The 20649-nt window shown below is 41.9% G+C and overlaps 1 protein-coding gene across 1 annotated transcript in view; it reads right to left on the bottom strand.

The window, feature by feature from the left end:
• Positions 1-20431, bottom strand: part of si:dkey-150i13.2 (mitochondrial carnitine/acylcarnitine carrier protein) — a 37673-nt gene extending 17242 nt beyond the window's left edge. The window contains exons 1-4 of the mRNA XM_052091742.1: positions 20224-20431; positions 19399-19473; positions 15898-16025; positions 15681-15771 (exon numbers count right to left, since the gene is read on the bottom strand). Coding sequence (XP_051947702.1) covers positions 15681-15771; positions 15898-16025; positions 19399-19473; positions 20224-20334 — 405 coding nt within the window. The 5' untranslated portion in view covers positions 20335-20431. The remainder of the gene's footprint in view (positions 1-15680; positions 15772-15897; positions 16026-19398; positions 19474-20223) is intronic.
• Positions 20432-20649: the final 218 nt, after the last annotated feature.

The following is a 20649-nucleotide window of genomic DNA, read 5'->3' as shown; positions in this document are numbered from 1 at the left end:
CGCATCGAGAGGGAGGCACAAATAATGGTGACACATAGAGAGGGAGACGCTAAGAAAGGTGACGCATCGAGAGACGCAACTAACTGTGACGCATAGAGAGGGAGATGCAACTAACTGTGAAGCATCGAGACGGAGGTGCAACTAACTGTGATGCATCAAGAGGGAGACACAAATAATGGTGACGCATAGAGAGGGAGACGCAAAGAATGGTGACGCAAAATCAACAAAAGGAGTTAGATCCTTTTCCTAGTTGGCTCCTAAACTATGGAATAGTCTCCCTAACACTGTTCGGATGCAGACACACTCACTCAGTTTAAGTCCAGACTAAAGACTCATCTTTTTAGCCAGGCATACACCTAATTTATCTTAACATACACCTTAACTTCTGAATTTCCCAAGGTTGAGACATGGAAACAAATATAAATATAGCTGCAAGCAGCAATACCAGGGTCAAGCCAATTATCGGCACCATGAGCAGCAAAAGAAGCTTTGTGACAAGTTTTGAGTCCGATGAACAGTGTATGAGGAGTTAGAAAAAGTCACCTTTCAATCATAAATTTTTATTTTTTTTTAAATAACAAAGAATATGTAGTTCTTAGAATTTTTGTCCAGTATGTGGTGCTGTTCTGAAACTGCTCAGGAAGTATCTGGGCATGATGGTTATCATACAGGAAAGCATTCAAGAGTTATAAGCCAAAATAGCCATTTTTCTATCTCCTGACCAGTAGGGGGCAGTTTGCCAAAATGCTGCAGGTAACCTCAGGGCCTAATGGTGATGGCTCGTACCAAGTTTTGTCCCAATCCCTCAAAGCATTGCGGAGATACAGCCTAAAGTTCAATTTTGCACGTCCTTCTGCGACATTCGAAAACGGTATGGTTTCTCAAAATTCAGTGAATGGCAGATGTCCAAAATGGCCAACATAGGAATTTTATGGATTTAATGATTTTATGACAAACTGTCAAGAAGTTATAAGCAAAAACATGCTTTTTTCATAACTCTATGAAAAGGCAGAAATACAGCCTCAAGTTAAATTTTGCGTGTTCTTCGTCAAATTTATTGAAGCGCCAATCGAAAACGGTATGGTTTATCAAAATTATGTGAATAACTTTTGTCGTAAGTGCCTCTAGATGATGCGGGCCAATTTTCATGCAAATTGGACAAACAGCCTAGGATGAGTTCGAAAAAGTAGGTTTTTTTTAGAAAACTCAATGGCGGAAACATTTTCATGATGGAAAATGCAATCGAATCATCTTGAGTCAAGGAATCATAGGGAAAGGAATTTCGTTTCTAGGACTCAAGGTTCAAAAGTTATTAACATAAACAGGAGTGCAAATTTTGGCAGTTGGGCAAGAGGGTTTGAGGTAGAGATGCCAAATTTGCTGTGGTAACAGATCCGATTGTCATCTATATGTGTGCCAAATTTCTTAACTTTCCCGCAAGCGGTTCTATGGGCTGCCGTTGACTCAAGAGCGGAAGAAGAAGAATTAGAAGAAAACTAACAAAAACAATAGTGGTCTTTCGCCACTTAGGGACTTCGCCCCTAATAATGTTAGCGTAGATGTCATTTAATTTTATACAGAGTTACCAGATCCAGCTCTGTTCCTGCTTGGTGTGAGACTCCACTGCTATTTGTCTCTGAGTGATGACAACTAAATGTGCTAGCCAGACATCACTTCAGTCTTTTATGATGGACAACAGAAGATGAACTGATGCCAACTCCATCTGTAAGACATTACATACTTCACATGCCACTGCCTAAACCTTGGACTAATGATTGACCCCACCGAACCTCACCGAAATAACCTGCCATTTGAACTGTGATGCACCTCATTGATCTCTGCCTGCATCACTTTGTTTATTGATGGACTACACTCTTGAAATTGAATACATAGACTATCATTTAATTGCCAAAAAATAGGGTGGGTGAAGAAATCTTTATGACTTGTCAATGAAGGACTTTTGGTGCTAATTTTGGATTTATATTGTTTTTGTTTTTGAACACGTCTTTGGTGTACAGTATGTGATGTTGAACACTCATGGTATTTGTTATTTGACAATCACAGGGACAACAGATCTGATCTAAATCAGATAATCCAAGCAATTAAATATTGTTTCTCATCCACAGAGCTGAGATTTTTTTTCTAAATAATCATAATTTGTAAATGTAAGTAATACATATTGTAGAAAGTAAGTTATACAAATCTGGGATGGCATGAAGATGAGTAAATGATTAGTAGGAATGGTGTGACGAAACTGGACGAGGTGGATTCGGTTGCAGAAAACAGGTTTAATCACAGACTGGTAATAGTACAGAGGGCAAATCCAGAGAAGCGTAGTTGAGACGAGAGCAAAGTCAAAGCCAGGAGAACAGTATACAAAAACAAAGCACGAGAACAAACAAACAGGTAGACTAAGCGAAACACTGGCATTAGCAAAGCAAAGACAGTAAAAAGTAATAACCAACAAAGCTAAAGTGAAAGGGCAGGGTATAAATAGAGAATACAAACAGTACAGGTGAAACTAATACTCAGGTGATTGGGAACGAGTGTGAGAGCTGGAAACTGGAGTTCGTGACTGTATTCCCCCCTCTACTGCGGACGGCTCCGTACGACCGCACTCGGTTACGAGGAGCGCGCCCTCTGGGAAGCGGTGCGGGATGATCGGGATGCTGGAGATGGAAATCAGTCTTTAGTGTTTGGTCCAAGACATCCCTTGAAGGCACCCAAGACTGCTCCTCTGGTCCGTAGCCCTCCCAGTCTACCAGGTACTGCAACCGGCCACCACGACGTCTGGAGTCTAACAAGGCCCGGACAACATAGGCGGGCTGAACTCCAATATCGAGTGGTGGAAGGGGTGTCTGAGAGGCCGCAGGCGGAAACATGGGACTGTAGAAGACTGGCTTAAGCAAGGAGACATGAAAAACAAGACAGATTTTGTAGCGGGGTGGCAGCAACAATTTATAGGTTACAGGGTTAATTATTTGTAAAATCTTAAATGGACCGATATACCTGGGGCTCAGCTTTCGGGAAGGGAGATGAAGACGGATGTCCCGGGTCGCTAACCACACTCGCTGGCCTGGATGGAAAGTAGGTGTTGGTATGTGTCGGCGGTCTGCCTTAGACTTTTGGGTTCAAGTGGAGTGCTGTAGACGGTCATGGGTAGCTCTCCAGACTTGAGTGCACTTCTGGGGCCAGGTATCTACTGCAGGATCATCACTCGAAGCAGCCTCCCACAGGAAAAGGGGCGGCTGATAACCCAGGATGCATTGAAACGGGGTGAGCCGGGTCGAAGAACTGACTAGGCTGTTTTGGGCATACTCTGCCCAGGGGAGGTAAGTGTACCAGTTCCCTTGGTTCTGAGAACAATAGGCTCTCAGATATCTTCCTATCTCTTGATTCAGGCATTCAGTTTGACCATTCGTTTGCGGGTGGTATCCAGAGGAGAACTTAAGTTGAATGCCTAGTAGACGTGAATTGGGTTCCTCTGTCTGACGTAATTTCCTTGGGGATGCCAAAATTCCGGAACACGTGATTGATCATGAGGTCAGCTAGCTGGATAGCATTGGGCAGTCCGGGTAACTTCTTGGAGAACCTGTCTATGACCACCAGGATTTCCGTGCACTCGTCAGATGGTGGTAAGTCGGTGATGAATTCCATGGCTATATGTGACCACGGCCTATCGGATATGGGCAACGGTTGGAGGAGTCCAGCGGGCAGGGTGCGAGGAGTCTTGGACTGGGCACAGACAGGACAGGAAAGGATAAAGTCATGAACATCGTTCTTCAGAGAGGGCCACCAAAACTTCTTTGTAAGTAACTCTGTAGAACGGGTTATACCAGGATGGCCGGAACAAAGGGATGTATGTACATTTTGCATCAACTGAGGGCGAATCACGGCAGGTACATACATCTTGTTGGGGGAAGTTTGAGGAGGTGTGGGTTCATTACCTTGAACTGGTTGTATCGCCTCCGTCAATTCCCACCTCACTGGGGCCATCAGGCACGAAGCTGGGAGAATAGTATCAGGCTCTGTTGGTTTAGTTCCATTGCTGAAAAGTCTGGATAGAGCGTCAGCCTTGGTGTTCTTTGACCCTGGGAGGAAGGTTACCGAAAAGTCAAAACGAGTGAAGAACATAGCCCATCTGGCCTGTCTGGGGTTTAACCATTTGGCTGAATGAATGTACTCCAGGTTTTTATGGTCGGTTAAGACAACGAAAGGATACCTCGAACCCTCCAACCAGTGACGCCATTCTTCTAGGGCTAATTTAATAGCCAGCAACTCCCTGTTTCCGACATCATAGTTTTGCTCTGGGGGTGACAACTTATGGGAGTAGAATGCACAAGGGTACAGTTTGGCTAGAGTTCCGTGCTGCTGTGAGAGTACAGCTCCAACACAAATCTCAGAGGCGTCAACCTCCACAACGAAAGGGAGAGTAGGGTCTGGTTGTTTTAGAACTGGGGAACTGGTAAACGAGTCTTTCAGAGTCTGGAAAGCTTGTTGAGCAGGGGTGTTCCATGTTAAGGACTTGGATTTACCTCGTGTCAGAGCAGTGAGTGGTGTAGCAATCTTCCCGAAGTTCCGAATGAAGCGTCTGTAATAGTTAGCAATACCTAGAAAACGCTGAAGCTCCTTCAACGTCTTAGGCTCAGGCCAGGACTGGACTGCCGCAACCTTATTGGTCTCCATCTTCATTGTTCCGGCGGACAAGACATACCCCAAAAAGGAGACATAAGAATGATGAAATGCACACTTCTCTGCTTTAATGAACAAGTTGTGTTTTCTGAGCCTTTGCAACACCCTGGAAACGTGGTCTGTGTGTTCAGATAGGTTAGAAGAAAGATCTCATTCATGAAGGACTGGAATACCGAAGGAGAGTTAGCGAGGCCGTAAGGCATAACCAAGTATTTGTAGTGCCCCCTAGTGGTGATGAAGGCAGTTTTCCATTTGTCTCCTTTTCTAATGCGCACAAGATTGTATGCACTCCTGAGGTCAAGTTTGGTAAATACCTGAGCTTTGCTGACATGCTCAAGGGCCGGCTGGATAAGAGGCAAGGGATAGGTGAATTTCACAGTGACATTATTCAAGGCACGGTAATCGATACACGGACGGAGTTCTCCATCCTTCTTGTCCACGAAGAAGGAGCCTGACACAACTGGGGAGGTGGACGGACGAATTATGCCAAGTTTAAGGGCCTCATCAATATAGTCCTCCATAGCCTTAGTTTCAGGCAGCGTTAAGGGGTACACTCTGCTCTTAGGGAGTGAGGCCCCCGGAAGAAGATCGATGGCGCAATCCCCACTACGATGTGGAGGAAGGTTAGTATGAGTCTTTTCGAACACATCAGCATAAACTAAATACTCAGAGGGAATGGAAACAGGAGACTTCATTTCGGGGCTCTCTACAGAGGTCGAGAAAACAGTTAATGCAACGAGACAAACAGTGTGTATTCCAGGTCAGTAGCTCCCCCGTGCGCCAGGAAATATGGGGGTCATGAAGAGATAGCCAGGGATGGCCTAAAACTACTGGGTCTCTGGGCGAACGAACAACAAAAAATGTAATTACTTCCTTATGAAACAAGCCTACTTGAAGTTACAATGGTACAGTTCTGTGGGTAATGAATCCTGAGCCGAGTGGTGCTCCATCCAAAGAATTAACCTTGAGGGGCGGCTCAACCGGACTAAGAGGAATCCCAAGTCTTTGGACCAAGCCATCGTCAATAAAATTCCCTGCCGCCCCGGAATCAACAAGGGCTGGAGCAGAAAAGGAGACGTCGTTAAGGGTTAACACCACAGGGAGGCAGACTTGCTTCTGGGTAATGCTAAAAATGACAGATGTTCTAACCTGGCTTCTGGAGGAGGAAGGCTGAGGACAGACTGGGCATGAAGCGATGCGATGTCCAGGTTTCCCAAAGTACAAACAGAGGCGCTGCGTCAAACGTCTTACTCGCTCAGCAGGGGTTAACGGAGTGCAACCAAGCTGCATGGGTTCAGGCCCAGCAGGGCTTTCTAGAGGTGGGGGATGTGACGAGTCGGAAATACAGTTCATTCATGGTCACCGGAAGAATTTCTGAACGTGCGATCTCGTAGTAGGTGATGGAGAGTTGGATATAATTTTCCAATGTCAATGATTCTCCCCGGCAGGCTAACTCCATCTGTAATTGAGGTCTCAAACCCAGGCGATAGACAGTCAAAAGAGCGGGGTCGCTCCACCCGCTACCCGTGGCAAGGGTGCGGAAATCAAGGGCATAATCGGCTACGGTACGCGACCCCTGTTTCATAAATACGAGGTGGCTGCCTACATCTCTCCCGGCTGCAGGATGATCAAATACAATGGCAATCTGGTTACAAAATTGATCATAGGAAGCAAGAATAGGGCTATTAGCCGTCCACAGCGCTGTGGCCCATTCTCTTGCTCTGCCGGTAAGTAGTGAAATCATGAAGTGAACCCTCTCACTGTCAGAGCGCAAATGGGGGTGATATTTTAAGTAAAAACTGCACTGCATCAGAAAGCCCTGGCAATTGTCAGAAGACCCATCAAATCTCTCGGGAGGTTGAAAAATAGCTGCGCTCGGCAGTGCGTTGAGAGTATCAGCGGGTTCAGGGATAGGTACAGGTGGAACTGGATTTAATAGATCTGATAGAACACATACTGTTTGTAGTGTTTCTTGGATCTGCTGTCCCTGGGTGGTCAACGCTTGTTCATGTCTCCCAACAGTAGATCCTTGAGATGAAATCACCGCACAAATCCGTTCTAAAGAGCCTTGAAGGTTTTCCGCTGAATCCATGATGTGGGGTTGGTTATTCTGTGATGAAACTGGATGAGGTGGATTTGGTTGCAGAAAACAGGTTTAATCACAGACTGGTAATAGTACAGAGGGCAAATCCAGAGGAGCGTATTTGAGACGAGAGCAAAGTCAAAGCCAGGAGATCAGTATACAAAAACAAAGCACGAGAACAAACAAACAGGTAGACTAAGCGAAACACTGGCGTTAGCAAAGCAAAGACAGTAAAAAGCAATAACCAACAAAGCTAAAGTGAAAGGGCAGGGTATAAATAGAGAATACAAACAGTACAGGTGAAACTAATACTCGGGTGATTGGGAACGAGTGTGAGAGCTGGAAGGGGCGGGGTGGATTCGGGAACTGGAGTTCGTGACAGATGGGCAGATCGATCCTATAAGTATCGATACTTCCGATACTGATGTTGTATCAAAAATATCAATCCTCACACAGAAATACTGATTCTAAATGATATATTTATTAACTAGAGATATTATTATTTGGTTACCATGAACAATAATCATAAGCTTCAAAGTGAAATAAATTGGATTAGGCTATATTAGCAAATACTTGTGCAGGATGGGAACAGTTTCTTCTTCCGCTCATCTTAACATTCATAAATGCTGAAAAACACAAGCAGACAAGCGCTTGTGCCGTCACAAGGCTCGTTCAAACAAGAGGGATCAGAGCCTTGTAGAGGTAATGATAGAAAATCAGAGAAACAGCTTCTGGTGTGTAGTCTAGGGCATACGCAGACATATACCGTATGCCCTCCTATCTGTTTTAGGATTTTGCGTATGCCCACCTGAAATAAGTGACGATACCTGTGGCCGCCAGAACAACAAGCTTTTGACCCGGAACTAATTAGATTTGACCCGAATCTAATAACGCGATACCACAGCACCGTTGAGTGAATTGTGTTTTATTATTATTTAAAAAAAATGTGCAGAGATTCTCTCTAAACCAAGCTGTGGGAGCAAATCTGATGGCACTGGCAAGACAGACAGTCCGACTGAGCTGATCCACTAATCAGAATGTTCTTTTCAGATGCGATTGGATATTTGCTAACCAATCATATTAAGAGGTGGGACATTTCCAGCATCTGATATACAAGCATCCCTGGAGAAACTATCATTTGCACAGTCTATTTATTTCCCTGCTAAATGTAAATATGTGTATATACATTTAACTTTAACTTATGCAATTCAACTGTGTGAAAATACTGCATGTTATTGCACCCCTGATGCTGAACTGGATGCTATTTTTTCTTCTTTTTTTGTACTGCTGTCGGTGGTGCCTTTTTCTCGTGATATCAAATAAGTTACATTTATATTTCTAAGTAGGAAAACAATTTCACTCTACACAGAAAAGCACATAATAGTACACAAATAAAAAAAAAAACATACATTTTATGTATATAAATGTAAAATAATTGTAGCGATCGGTTGAATGCGTTTTTCATAAATTCACAGTATGCCCACCTCTTCAGACACTACACCACTGCTTCTTGAGTAAACATATCTAAAGGTGACATTTCTTATGGGCTGATCCCATTGTTTTACTACAGTAATATTGTAGTAGTAACCATGGCTAATTGTGTAGTAACTATGGTTTAACTAAATACCATGGTTAAACTGTAACAGTCAAGTCTGTGTACATGTTTTTTTTTTTTTTTTTGTTAGTTGGGGTTGTAATTGCACTACACACCTTGAGGGGGCAACAAGGAGTAATACTTTCAGGCATAAAACAGGTGTAGAGAGTAAAAGTAGCAGATTGGTAATGGAGGAATAAGCATGCCTTATGAATACAAACGATCACTAGTCCTCAAGTCAAGTCAAGTGGTTTTTATTGTCGTTTCAACCATATACAGTTAGTACAGTACACAGCAAAACGAGACAACGTTCCTCCAGGACCATGGTGCTACATAAAAACAACAAAGGACCAACATAGGACCACATGAGACTACACAACGAAATAAAATACCTATATAAACTACCTATATATACCTATATAAAGTGCACGTGCAAACATGTGCAAAAAGTACAGGACAGTCCAACAAATTACTGACAATGAACAGGACAATAGACAGTGCAGCGCCGACCAGTACTCAGTAGTGCAAAAAGATGACAGTTTCTAAAAATGTAAACATAACATACTATGAGATAATGTTCTATGCACATAGCAGTTATTGAGGTAGCAGACAGTTATAAAGTGACAGTAATTAAAGTGCAACTCAGGACACGTGTGTGTCAAACCAGTCTCTGAGTATTGAGAAGTCTGATGGCTTGGGGGAAGAAGCTGTTACACAGTCTGGCCGTGAGGGCCCGAATGCTTCGGTACCTCTTGCCAGACGGGAGGAGGGACAAGAGTTTGTGTGAGGGGTGTGTGGGGTCGTCCACAATGCTGGTTGCTTTGCGGATACAGTGTTTTTTGTAAATGTCTTTGATGGAGGGAAGAGAGACCCCAATGATCTTCTCAGCTGTCCTCACTATCCTCTGCAGGGCTTTGTGGTCCGAAACGGTGCAAGTCCCAAACCAGGCAGTGATGCAGCTGCTCAGGATGCTCTCAATAGTCCCTCTATAGAATGTAGTGAGGATGGGGGTTGGGAGATGTGCTTTCCTCAGCCTTCGAAGAAAGTAGAGACACTGCTGGGCTTTCTTGGTGATAGAGCTGGTGTTGAGGGACCAGGTGAGGTTCTCCGCCAGGTGAACACCAAGGAATTTGGTGCTCTTGACGATCTCCACAGAGGAGCCGTCGATGTTCAGCGGAGTGTGTTCACCTTGTGCTCTCCTAAAGTCAACAACCATCTCTTTTGTTTTGTCGACATTCAGGGACAGGTTGTTGGCTCTACACCACTTCGTCAGCCGCTGCACCTCCTCTCTGTATGCTGACTCGTTGTTCTTGCTGATGAGACCCACCACGGTCGTGTCATCGGCGAACTTGATGATGTGATTCGAGCTGTGCATTGCTGCACAGTCGTGAGTCAGCAGAGTGAACAGCAGTGGACTGAGCACACAGCCCTGGGGGCCCCAGTGCTCAGTGTGGTGGTGGTGGAGATGCTGTTCCCGATCCGGACTGACTGAGGTCTCCCAGTCAGGAAGTCCAGGATCCAGTTGCAGAGGGAGGTGTCCAGGCCCAGCAGGTTCAGCTTTCCAATCAGGTGCTGGGGAATGATTGTGTTGAATGCTGAGCTGAAATCTATGAACAGCATTCGAACGTATGAGTCCTTATTGTCTAGGTGGGTGAGGGCCAGATGGAGGGTTGTGGTGATGGCATCGTCTGTTGAACGGTTTGAACGATACGCAAACTGCAGTGGGTCTAGTGAGGGGGCAGCTGGGTCTTAATCTGCCTCATGACGAGCCTCTCAAGCACTTCATGATGATGGGTGTAAGTCGCGACGGGACGGTAGTCGTTGAGGCAGGACACTGAAGACTTCTTTGGCATGGGGATGATGGTGGTGGCCTTGAAGCACGTTGGAACAACGGCGCTGCTCAGAGAGATGTTGAAGATGTCGGTAAGAACATCTGCTAGCTGGTCTGCACATCCTCTGAGCACTCTGCCAGGAATGTTGTCTGGTCCAGCAGCCTTCCGTGGGTTGACTCTACATAGAGTTTTCCTCACATCTGCCGTGGTAAGACAGAGCACCTGGTCGTTGGGAGGAGGGGTGGACTTCCTCGCCATCACGTCGTTCTGCACTTCAAACCAAGCGTAGAAGTCGTTCAGCGCATCTGGAAGGGAGGCATCTTTGTCACAGGCAACTGATGTTGTCCTGTAGTTGGTGATGGCCTGGATGCCCTGCCACATCCGCCGCGTGTCACCGCTGTCCTGGAAGTGACTGTGGATTCTCTGGGCGTAGCGCGCTTTGCCTCTCTGATTGCCCGTGACAGTTTGGCCCTAGCTGTTCTTAGGGCTGCCTTATCGCCTGCTCTGAAGGCAGAGTCTCGGGACCTCAGCAGCGTGCGCACCTCCGCAGTCATCCACGGCTTCTGGTTGGAGCGTGTGGTGATGGTCTTGGAGAAAGTGACATCATCAATGCACTTGCTGATGTAGCTGGTCACTGATGCTGTGTATTCCTCCAAGTTGGTAGAATCGCCATATGTTGCAGCCTCCCTGAACATGTGCCAGTCAGTACACTCAAAACAGTCCTGAAGAGCAGAGATGGCTCCTGCTGGCCAGGTTTTCACCTGCTTCTGAAGCGGTTTTGTGCATCTGACGAGCGGTCTGTATGCTGGAATTAACATAACAGAGATGTGGTCTGAGTAGCCGAGGTGGGGGCGGGGCTCCGCCCGCTACGCGCCTGGGATGTTTGTGTAAACAAGATCAAGCGCGTTCGCCCCTCTCGTTGCAAAGTCCACATACTGATGGAATTTAGTCCTGATTGGGAAACTAAGAGTTTGATGCTCAATCGGAAGTAAGCAGTATTTATTTTCTTATGTTGACTGTTGGATGTATGAATATTTATTTTCCTAATGTAATGATTTTGTTTTGTAGAAGGACTTCACATTCTGTGGGGTTTGTACTTCTGTCGCTTATGCCTGATTGGGTTTGTTTGAAACTACATGAAGTGAGTTTAGAAGCCATATGTCTTACTTCTGTTGATCCTGAAATTGGATTATACCCGCACAGCTGTGGATCATGAAGCTGAATATACCACCTATGTGATTTTGGATCAACAATAAGGTGGACTCTGGGAAGACGTGGAATTTGTATTCTTGGATCTGAGGTTTCCTGGACATTGAGTTTGAGACATTGGTCAATGAACTTTCAACGTGATTATCTTGGGCATCGTCACCTTCGTCATTATCATCAGTCAAAAACAGATAAGACTTTCATTTATATGTAACTGGTTATTGAGTAAAAAAAACCTGTAAGATCTTTTGTGTGTCCATAAGAGGGTTCCAAATGATAAAAGAAAAATATAATGAATGAGAAGTATTCGTTTATTATTTTCTGCATGTCACAGATGGTTTAAGATTGGTAATAAACATTTCCTGTGTACTTAAACAACATATAGTTAGTGAAACCCACCCTATAAAAACAGATTTATAACTAATTATTTTGTGAGGTTAAGGAGACAGTTATAAAACTATAGTTACTGTAGTGAAATGGTTCATTTTTGTAAGGGTAAACAAAACAGTCATTTTCTGTTAAGGCAAAAAATAAATAATGACTTGAATAATGACTGATATTATTTTGAATTACCCATTTTATCCCAAGTAACTGCAAAAACAAAAAACAATTTAACAGAAGTATCGGTACTGGCATGGACGATATCAGACTTGAAATTATTGGTATCAGATCGAAAAGAAAATAAGTGGTATTGCCCATCCCTAATGATTAGAGAATAATTTTTTTTAGGTGAAATATGCTGTTAACTATCATTAAAACATTTTTACCTTAAATATATATATATATATATATATATATATATATATATACACACACACACACTTGGAGTCAGAAGTTTACATACACATTGGCCAAATACATTTAAACTCAGTTTCCCATTTCCTGACAATTATTTGCAGAAAACATTCCTTGTCCTAGGTCAGGTAGGATCAATATTTTAAGAATGTGAAATTTCAGAATAATAGTAGAGAGAAAGATTTTATATTTCTTTCATCACATTTCCAGTGGGTCAGAAGTTTACAGACACTTTGTTAGTATTTGGTAGCATTGCCTTTAAATTGTTTAACTTGGGTAAAATATTTTGGGGAGCCTTCCACAAGCTTCTCACAATAAGTTGCTGGAATTTTGGCCCATTCCTCCACACAGAACTGGCGTAACTGAGTCAGGTTTGTAGGCCTCTTTGCTCGCACACGCTTTTTCAGTTCTGCCCATACATTTTCTATCAATTGAGGTCAGGGCCTTGACTTTGTTGTACTTAAGCCATTTTGCCATAACTATGGAGGTATCCTTGGGGTCATTGTCCATTTGGAAGACTCATTTGTGACGAGCTTTAACTTCCTGTCTGATGTCTTGAGAAGTGCACCAGTCCCTCCTGCAGCAAAGCACCCCCACAATATGATGCAGTCACCCACATGCTTCATAGTTGGGATGATGTTCTTTGGTTTGCAAGCCTCACGCTTTTTCCTCCAAACATAATGTTGGTCATGATAGCCAAAAAGTTAAAACATTTTCATCAGATCAGAGGAAAAATCTCCGAAAAGTAAGATCTTTGTCCGAAGGGGAACTTGCAAACTGTAGTCTTGATATTTTATGGTGGTTTTGGAGCATTGGTTTCTTCCTTGCTGAGCAGCCTTTCAGGTTATGTCTATATATGACTCGTTTTACTGTGGATATAGATACTTGTCAACCTGTTTCCTCTAGCATCTTCACAAGGTCCTTTGCTGTTGTTCTGGGATTGAGTTGCACTTTTAACACCAAACTACATTCATCTCAAGGAGACAGAATGCGCCGCTGTGTGGTCCCATGGTGTTTATACTTGCGTACTATTGTTTATACAGATAAACTTGGTAATTTCAGGCATTTGGAAATTGCTTCCAATGATGAACCAGTCTTGTAGAGGTCCACAATAATTTTTCTGAGGTCTTGGCTGATTTCTTTTGATTTTCCCATGATGTCAAGCAAAGAGGCACTGGGTTAGAATGTATGCCTTAGAATACATCCACAGGCACACCTCAAATTGACTCCAATTAGCCAACTGGCCTAACTGGCTAATTGCCTAAAGGCCTGACATCATTTTCTGGAATTTTTCAAGACACAGTTTACACAACTTAGTATATGTAAACTTCTGACCAACTGGAATTGTGACATAGTCAATTAAAAGTTAAACAATCTGTCTGTAAACAATTGTTGGAAAAATTACTTGTGCCATGCACAAAGTAGATGTCCTTAATGACTTTCCAAAACTATAGTTTGTTTATATATATATTTTTCAGTTTTAATAAATATTAATTGCAATGAACAGTTTTGTGCCATAATATTGATTTTACCCCAAAATTATTTCTACTCAAAGTAAGGCTAGTAAGCGATTTTGTCACAATAACATCATGTTAACACAAACAGTGGGTACGGAAAGTATTCAGACCCCCTTACATTTTTCACTCTTTGTTATATTGCAGCCATTTGCTAAAATCATTTAAGTTCATTTTTTTTCCTCATTATTGTACACACAGCACCCCATATTGACAGAAAAACACAGAGTTGTTGACATTTTTGCACATTTATTAAAAAAGAAAAACTGAAATATCACATGGTCCTAAGTATTCAGACCCTTTACTGTGACACTCATATATTTAACTCAGGTGCTGTCCATTTCTTCTGATCATCCTTGAGATGGTTGTACACCTTAAATTGAGTCCAGCTGTGTTTGATTATACTGATTGGACTTGATTACGAAAGCCACACACCTGTCTATATACAGGTGTGTGCAGAGCATGTCAGAGCAAATGAGAATCATGAGGTCAAAGGAACTGCCTGAAGAGCTCAGAGACAGAATTGTGGCAAGGCACAGATCTGGCCAAGGTTACAAAAAAAAAATTCTGCTGCACTTAAAGTTCATAAGAGCACAGTGGCCTCCATAATCCTTAAATGGAAGACGTTTGGGATGGCCAGAACCCTTCCTAGAGCTGGCCGTCCGGCCAAACTGAGCTATCGGGGGAGAAGAGCCTTGGTGAGAGAGGTAAAGAAGAACCCAAAGATCACTGTGGCTGAGCTCCAGAGATGCAGTCGGGAGATGGGAGAAAGTTGTAGTAAGTCAACCATCACTGCAGCCATCCACCAGTCGGGGCTTTATGGCAGAGTGGCCCGACGGAAGCCTCTCCTCAGTGCAAGACACATGAAAGCCCGCATGGAGTTTGCTAAAAAAAACACCTGAAGGACTTCAAGATGGTGATAAATAAGATTCTCTGGTCTGATGACACCAAGATAGAACTTTTTGGCCTTAATTCTAAGCGGTATGTGTGGAGAAAACCAGGCACTGCTCATCACCTGTCCAATACAGTCTCAACAGTGAAGCATGGTGGTGACAGCATCATGCTGTGGGGGTGTTTTTCAGCTGCAGGGACAGGACGACTGGTTGCAATCGAGGGAAAGATGAATGCGGCCAAGTACAGGGATATCCTGGACGAAAACCTTCTCCAGAGTGCTCTGGACCTCAGACTGGGCCAAAGGTTCACCTTCCAACAAGACAATGACCCTAAGCACACCGCTAAAATAACGAAGGAGTGGCTTCACAACAACTCCGTGACTGTTCTTGAATGGCCCAGCCAGAGCCCTGACTTAAACCCAATTGAGCATCTCTGGAGAGACCTGAAAATGGCTGTCCACCAATGTTTACCATCCAACCTGACAGAACTGGAGAGGATCTGCAAGGAGGAATGGCAGAGGATACCCAAATCCAGATGTGAAAAACTTGTTGCATCTTTCCCAAAAAGACTCATGGCTGTATTAGATCAAAAGGGTGCTTCTACTAAATACTGAACAAAGGGTCTGAAGGACCATGTGATATTTCAGTTTTTCTTTTTTAATAAATGTGCAAAAATGTCAACAATTCTGTGTTTTTATGTCAATATGGGGTGCTGTGTGTACAATAATGAGGAAAAAAAATGAACTTAAATGATTTTAGCAAATGGCTGCAATATAACAAAGAGTGAAAAATGTAAGGGGGTCTGAATACTTTCCGTACCCATTGTATATTATGTCTTTTAGTTTTACTTTTGAAACTTTTCTAACTGCATTTTCTTTTACAATACAGTAATGAGTTTACATAATTGTCATGAATTGTCATAATTATTTCATTACACAAGATATATATATGACTGTTTTTTTACTAATGGAAATGGAAACCCATTAGTCTGTTTCTTTTTAATGTCAACACAGGCACAGTAATGTCTCTATGGACACAAGTGTATTTAATACAGTAGTGTGTTTGCCCTGCCTGCAGTAAACACTTGACTCGCTCTCCTGGAGCCACGATCACAGTGGTGAAGACTCCTGCCAGCATCCCTGCTAGGTAGATCTGTGCGTACCTGACAGAGAGAGAGATACAATTATATAAAAGAGTAGAAGAGGAGAGGAACATCATGCAACATAACACTGTAATATTTCTATGCCAGTAATTAGACCCTCTCCCTATTCCCCTGTCCTGCACTTACGTGAGTGGAACAGAGGGGTCACGCTGCAGAAGGTCTTTACCCAGCCCAAAGCCAAAGAAATTCATCGCCATCATTGGGGTCACACCAGCCAATGGAGCCCCCATCCCTTTATACAGGCCAAATATTCCCTGCACACATTAAAGGGGTCATGACACACAGTTGTTTATTTAATTGTATTATTTTCCCTGAGATACAAATATTTTTTATTTAGTGATATATGATCATTTTCCCCCCTGTCTCTGGCCCTTTAACTGAAACACTCAGTTTCCGGTTTGTTCCGGCCTGTTGATAGTACCAAGAATATCAAAATCCACAAAAGGATGTAGATCCTTTCCCTGTTTAACTCCTCAACTATGGAGTAGCCTTCCTAGCATTGTTCGGAACTCAGACACATTCTACTTAAGACTCATATCTTCAGCCAGGCGTAAAATTTATCCCTGCAGTATGCTGCATTAGTCAGGTCTGCCCAGAACCGGAATCACTTCTCATATTCTATATCTCTGCTTTAATGTAAATAACATTTATGCTCATTTTATTCTATTTTTATTCTATTATTCTACCAAGGTTATCAGAGCCTGCCAGATCCAGCTCCTGTCTAGCCGGATGTCCAACTCCCAGGGCTATGTGTTGCTGAGAGATGACTATTAACTGTAGCCTGTGCCAGCCAGACAGCGAGGGGCGTTTCAATGATCACTGTCTGCTTCACATCAATTTATTACGATGGACTCCACAAAGGATGAACTGCTGGCAACTCCAACCGTACAACAAGGGATTCTTCACTGGCCACTGCATGCACCTTTGACTTAGGATGGACTTCACAAAAAATTAACTGCTGCAAGCTTCCAGCTGGACTGCGAGACACACCTCACTGACCCCTGCTTGGATCATCTTGGTCATAGGATGGACTAAACTCTTTTAAAATGGAATACACAGACAATAAATTAATGCCAAATGTAGACTTCATCAGCACAAAAAAAAGAACACTGCATCTATGTGCAATTTGGTATGGCCTTCAAAGACACTTAATCATAATCTTATAGTTCAATCAATATTTTCTAGATTTAAACATTGCCCACCAACATCAACACAGTTTACTCAATTAATACATGAGATAGATAACTAATATTGGCATTATATTCAAGCTGTATATTCAGTTTTTTTTTGCTCCAGTGACTTTCAGAATACAAAACTTCCTCCCCAATGCAAATGAAAAGGGGAAAAAAAGCATTTACTGAAACCAATCTGCTAAAACACCCATTTGTTTCTATCATGTATTGCCAAGAAGTTATTTTTTTGGTTTTCAACTAAATAAATAAATTCCAATATTCCTCCAACAAATTTTTTCAGCCAAAATTGCTTAAGATCGAATGGATTTTTGATATTTCAAACTGTTTCTGAGAAACAGCCTGACCACAAAAGCACTAAACAGGAAGTGAGGTTATATATCTGCAATGCTTTGGAGTATTAATGGTGCATTCACGTTATGATGGAATTACTGTAATAACAAGTCGTTTAGTTTCTACGGCAACACTTGTAAAGCCAAAACAGCTTGTTGTTGATAATGACATTATCACTACATTAATTAATTACTTCACTGCTGCCATTTTGGTTCTTTTAGATGACGTCATGTCTGTCAAGTCAAGTCAAGTCTGAGCTTTCATAGAATTCTGAGTTTACAACATGCTCCCCGGAATCTCGAAATTACGGTAATTCTGACATGAAGTGAATGCACCATAGAATTAAAATTGGTATAAGTTTGTATTGGTATTCATTATCATCAGCTGTGTTCCAATTGTGGTTGAAATTCAAAAGTGAAATGCAGTATTTATGGCTCCCTACTCAAGAACACAGGATATCTGTTGGAGTTTACTTCACTTGATGAAATGCATTCATTTGCAAATACCCTGTAATACAAAAAATGGTCGAGTTATGCAGATTATAGATTTCAAGTACGATAAAATAATATATTCAAGTAAATCCATATACATTTATATAAATTAACTTTCTTCCATTTATATAAATGTATGTCATTCTTACAATTCATTCATTATATAATTAATATGAATTCTTATAAAATATTATTTTTATATTGGCTATTTAAATTAATATTTCTCCAGACTTGTAACTAGTATGATAAATGCTGTTTAATGTAAAAATAAATGTTATTTGTTTATTTTATAATATGTTAGTATTCTTCACTGTTGACCAAATGTCAAGATGTAACGGTTACATCTTGTTTTACACTCTTTACATGCTTTGCATGCCCTTTACACTCGTAAAGCACATCTGATGTGAATTAAGGTGAATAAAATGCCAGAGTCTCAAATTTTGTTCATTTTGTCAAAATGAACAAAAAGTTCATTTTGTTTATTATGTTTTACCGTTTATTTTAGCCAAATTCTTGGAAGTACTGTGGTGGTTCGCAATGAATGAATGGGTCAATTTCCATCTCCACTTCCTGTGATGTATCGATGTACACTTATTACCTATGCCATCTGCTGTGCCCTTAGAACTGAGCACATACAATCTCTTTGGATTGGAATCTCAATTAAGATGGCTGAAGTTCGTATGAAGTCCACTTCGCAGGTCACTGCCCTGATACCACACATACATCACCCCAATGTCTATTTTTAGTTTGTTTGATCATCTGCAATACATCTATAAGACGTTTCCTCTCGGATGTCAGTAAGACATTCAGCAGATGTATTTGAGACATTTATGATTTATAATGTTTGAAAATCTGATCTTTTTAAGATGTTTAGCAGAGGTTGAAATGCTCTTAAACAGACATCTCAGAGATGTACGTGTGCTATCTGGGTGTCTGTCGATTGAAACGCACCTATCTTCACCAGGTTCTGAGGGTACATGAGCAGTTTTGGTACGGCACATTGTAGTTGCAAAATATGTAAACCTTTTTTTAAAGCTTTGGCCTAAATTTGAAGCTTGGTAGCTTTGGATTCCTTGAACCATTCCAAGTTGAACACTACCCAATATTCTCGGCTCAGCCATATGGTGTGGGGCATTTTATATATTTTGTAAGCTTTTTTTTTTTTTTGCCAATCGTCAAAATTGTCTCAGATAATTTTCTGTCACACAAAAATGATCAAATTCATTTCAGATTTTCAAAACCGTAATATTAATACATTTTAATGTTTGATTTTATGGCCACCTGATGTCCAATGTAATTTCTGGGTCCTGAAGCAAAGCATAATCTACATGCACTTGGTATGACATGTCAAGAAAAATATTGCTGTAAGCAATTTCAGTAGTCTTACTGAAGCGGAAGGTTTTGGAGAGAGGGTGTGGGGTTGAAGGCATGGGGACTTGTCACAAAACCTCACCCACCAGAGCCAACTCAATGTCAACAAACACCAACAGTATGAATGACAGGCAGATAGCATTTTTGATTGGCTAGTTTTCTGATTGGCTAGAAAAGGGCTACCTTAACTCTTTTTGCTGTTTATAGAGTCTAGTGTTGTGTTAAGAGTGCAAGCTATCAACCTCTTTGGACACTGTCTTTCGGAAGCAGTCAAAGGTTCCTCTGTAGAGAACACATGACTGTGTTTGTAGACGGACCTGTGGAGACACGAACATGATGTAACTCACGGCACAAGTGAAAGACACACATTGATCTTTGCTATGCCTGAACAAAAGTGTGAGATAAAGCATGCCCTTATACAGACTGATAAAGCATGTGTCAGTCTGTGTCTGTGGATAAGATATTATGGTAGCCACAAAAGCTCTGAAACTAAAACCTTGAGCAAACACAGTCACACGGCTCTAGTGTGTGAACATATTACTTCATCTGTCTTCCACATATTAACTACTATGAGAATGCTGAGCAGTCAATTATTGAAAGAATTGTGGAAGCATACACGTTGAAACCTAATGAAATAAACGGAAAATGTTTTTTAAACACTATTCTGAAGTCTACAAATGCTGAATTTGATATCTAACAGCTGAGTGAATTCTGTCAGAAGTGAAAATGTACATCTAGACAAGCATTTATCCTTCTATGTAGAAGATATGTATAACTACTGCTGTTTTAATACTGTCACATACTTAAAAGATCTGGATTGTTTACAATAATTTAAAAAACATTAATTCTGTTCTGTTTTCAATTATGAAGAAATTATGACAGAACAACTTCAAAGATTCAGACCCAGACAAAGTCATGGGCCCTAAAGAAGATACACCTCTCTATACAGCAGATTTAAAAAAAAAAAATAAAAAAAACAGTCAGGTGATGTCCATTCTTCCTCATTTGACAATGTTGTTGTAATGAATGTGACTCACATCGTTCTGTCCTCTCAGGTGAAGCTTTACCTTGATAGTGTCGAGCGGGTGTCCAACGAATAAGAGACAGACGCCACCAACCCCTCCAGCCACAAAGTTTTTCAGAGGAGAAATTCTTCTTTCGGACTCTTTTGCATCCATTCTTGTGCTCAATACTACATCTATAAAATGAAGGAACGCTCCTGAGCGGTCTGTGTGCTCTTTTCTCCGAAAATCTGCCCGAATGGACTTTCACCAAGTCTTCACTGAACTAGCAGAAACTCATTAACGCTTTGTCAATTGCGGCCACTAACGGTCATTTGTGAGAATTGCATGACACTTTTTACAGCCAGATACCTCTTCAAGTTCTTCAAGGCAGAAAATACTGTAATAGATGTCAAATCGTCAGAGAGCTAAAAGGGTTTAATTTTATTATATATTTCAGTGAATCGTTTGTTTGCTGTCCGAGGTGCTGAA

The sequence above is a fragment of the Xyrauchen texanus genome, chromosome 25, assembly GCF_025860055.1.
Source record: "Xyrauchen texanus isolate HMW12.3.18 chromosome 25, RBS_HiC_50CHRs, whole genome shotgun sequence".
NCBI lineage: Eukaryota > Metazoa > Chordata > Actinopteri > Cypriniformes > Catostomidae > Xyrauchen > Xyrauchen texanus.
The sequence above is the reverse complement of the archived record's forward strand: the minus strand, read 5'-3'. Positions and strand labels throughout refer to the sequence as shown.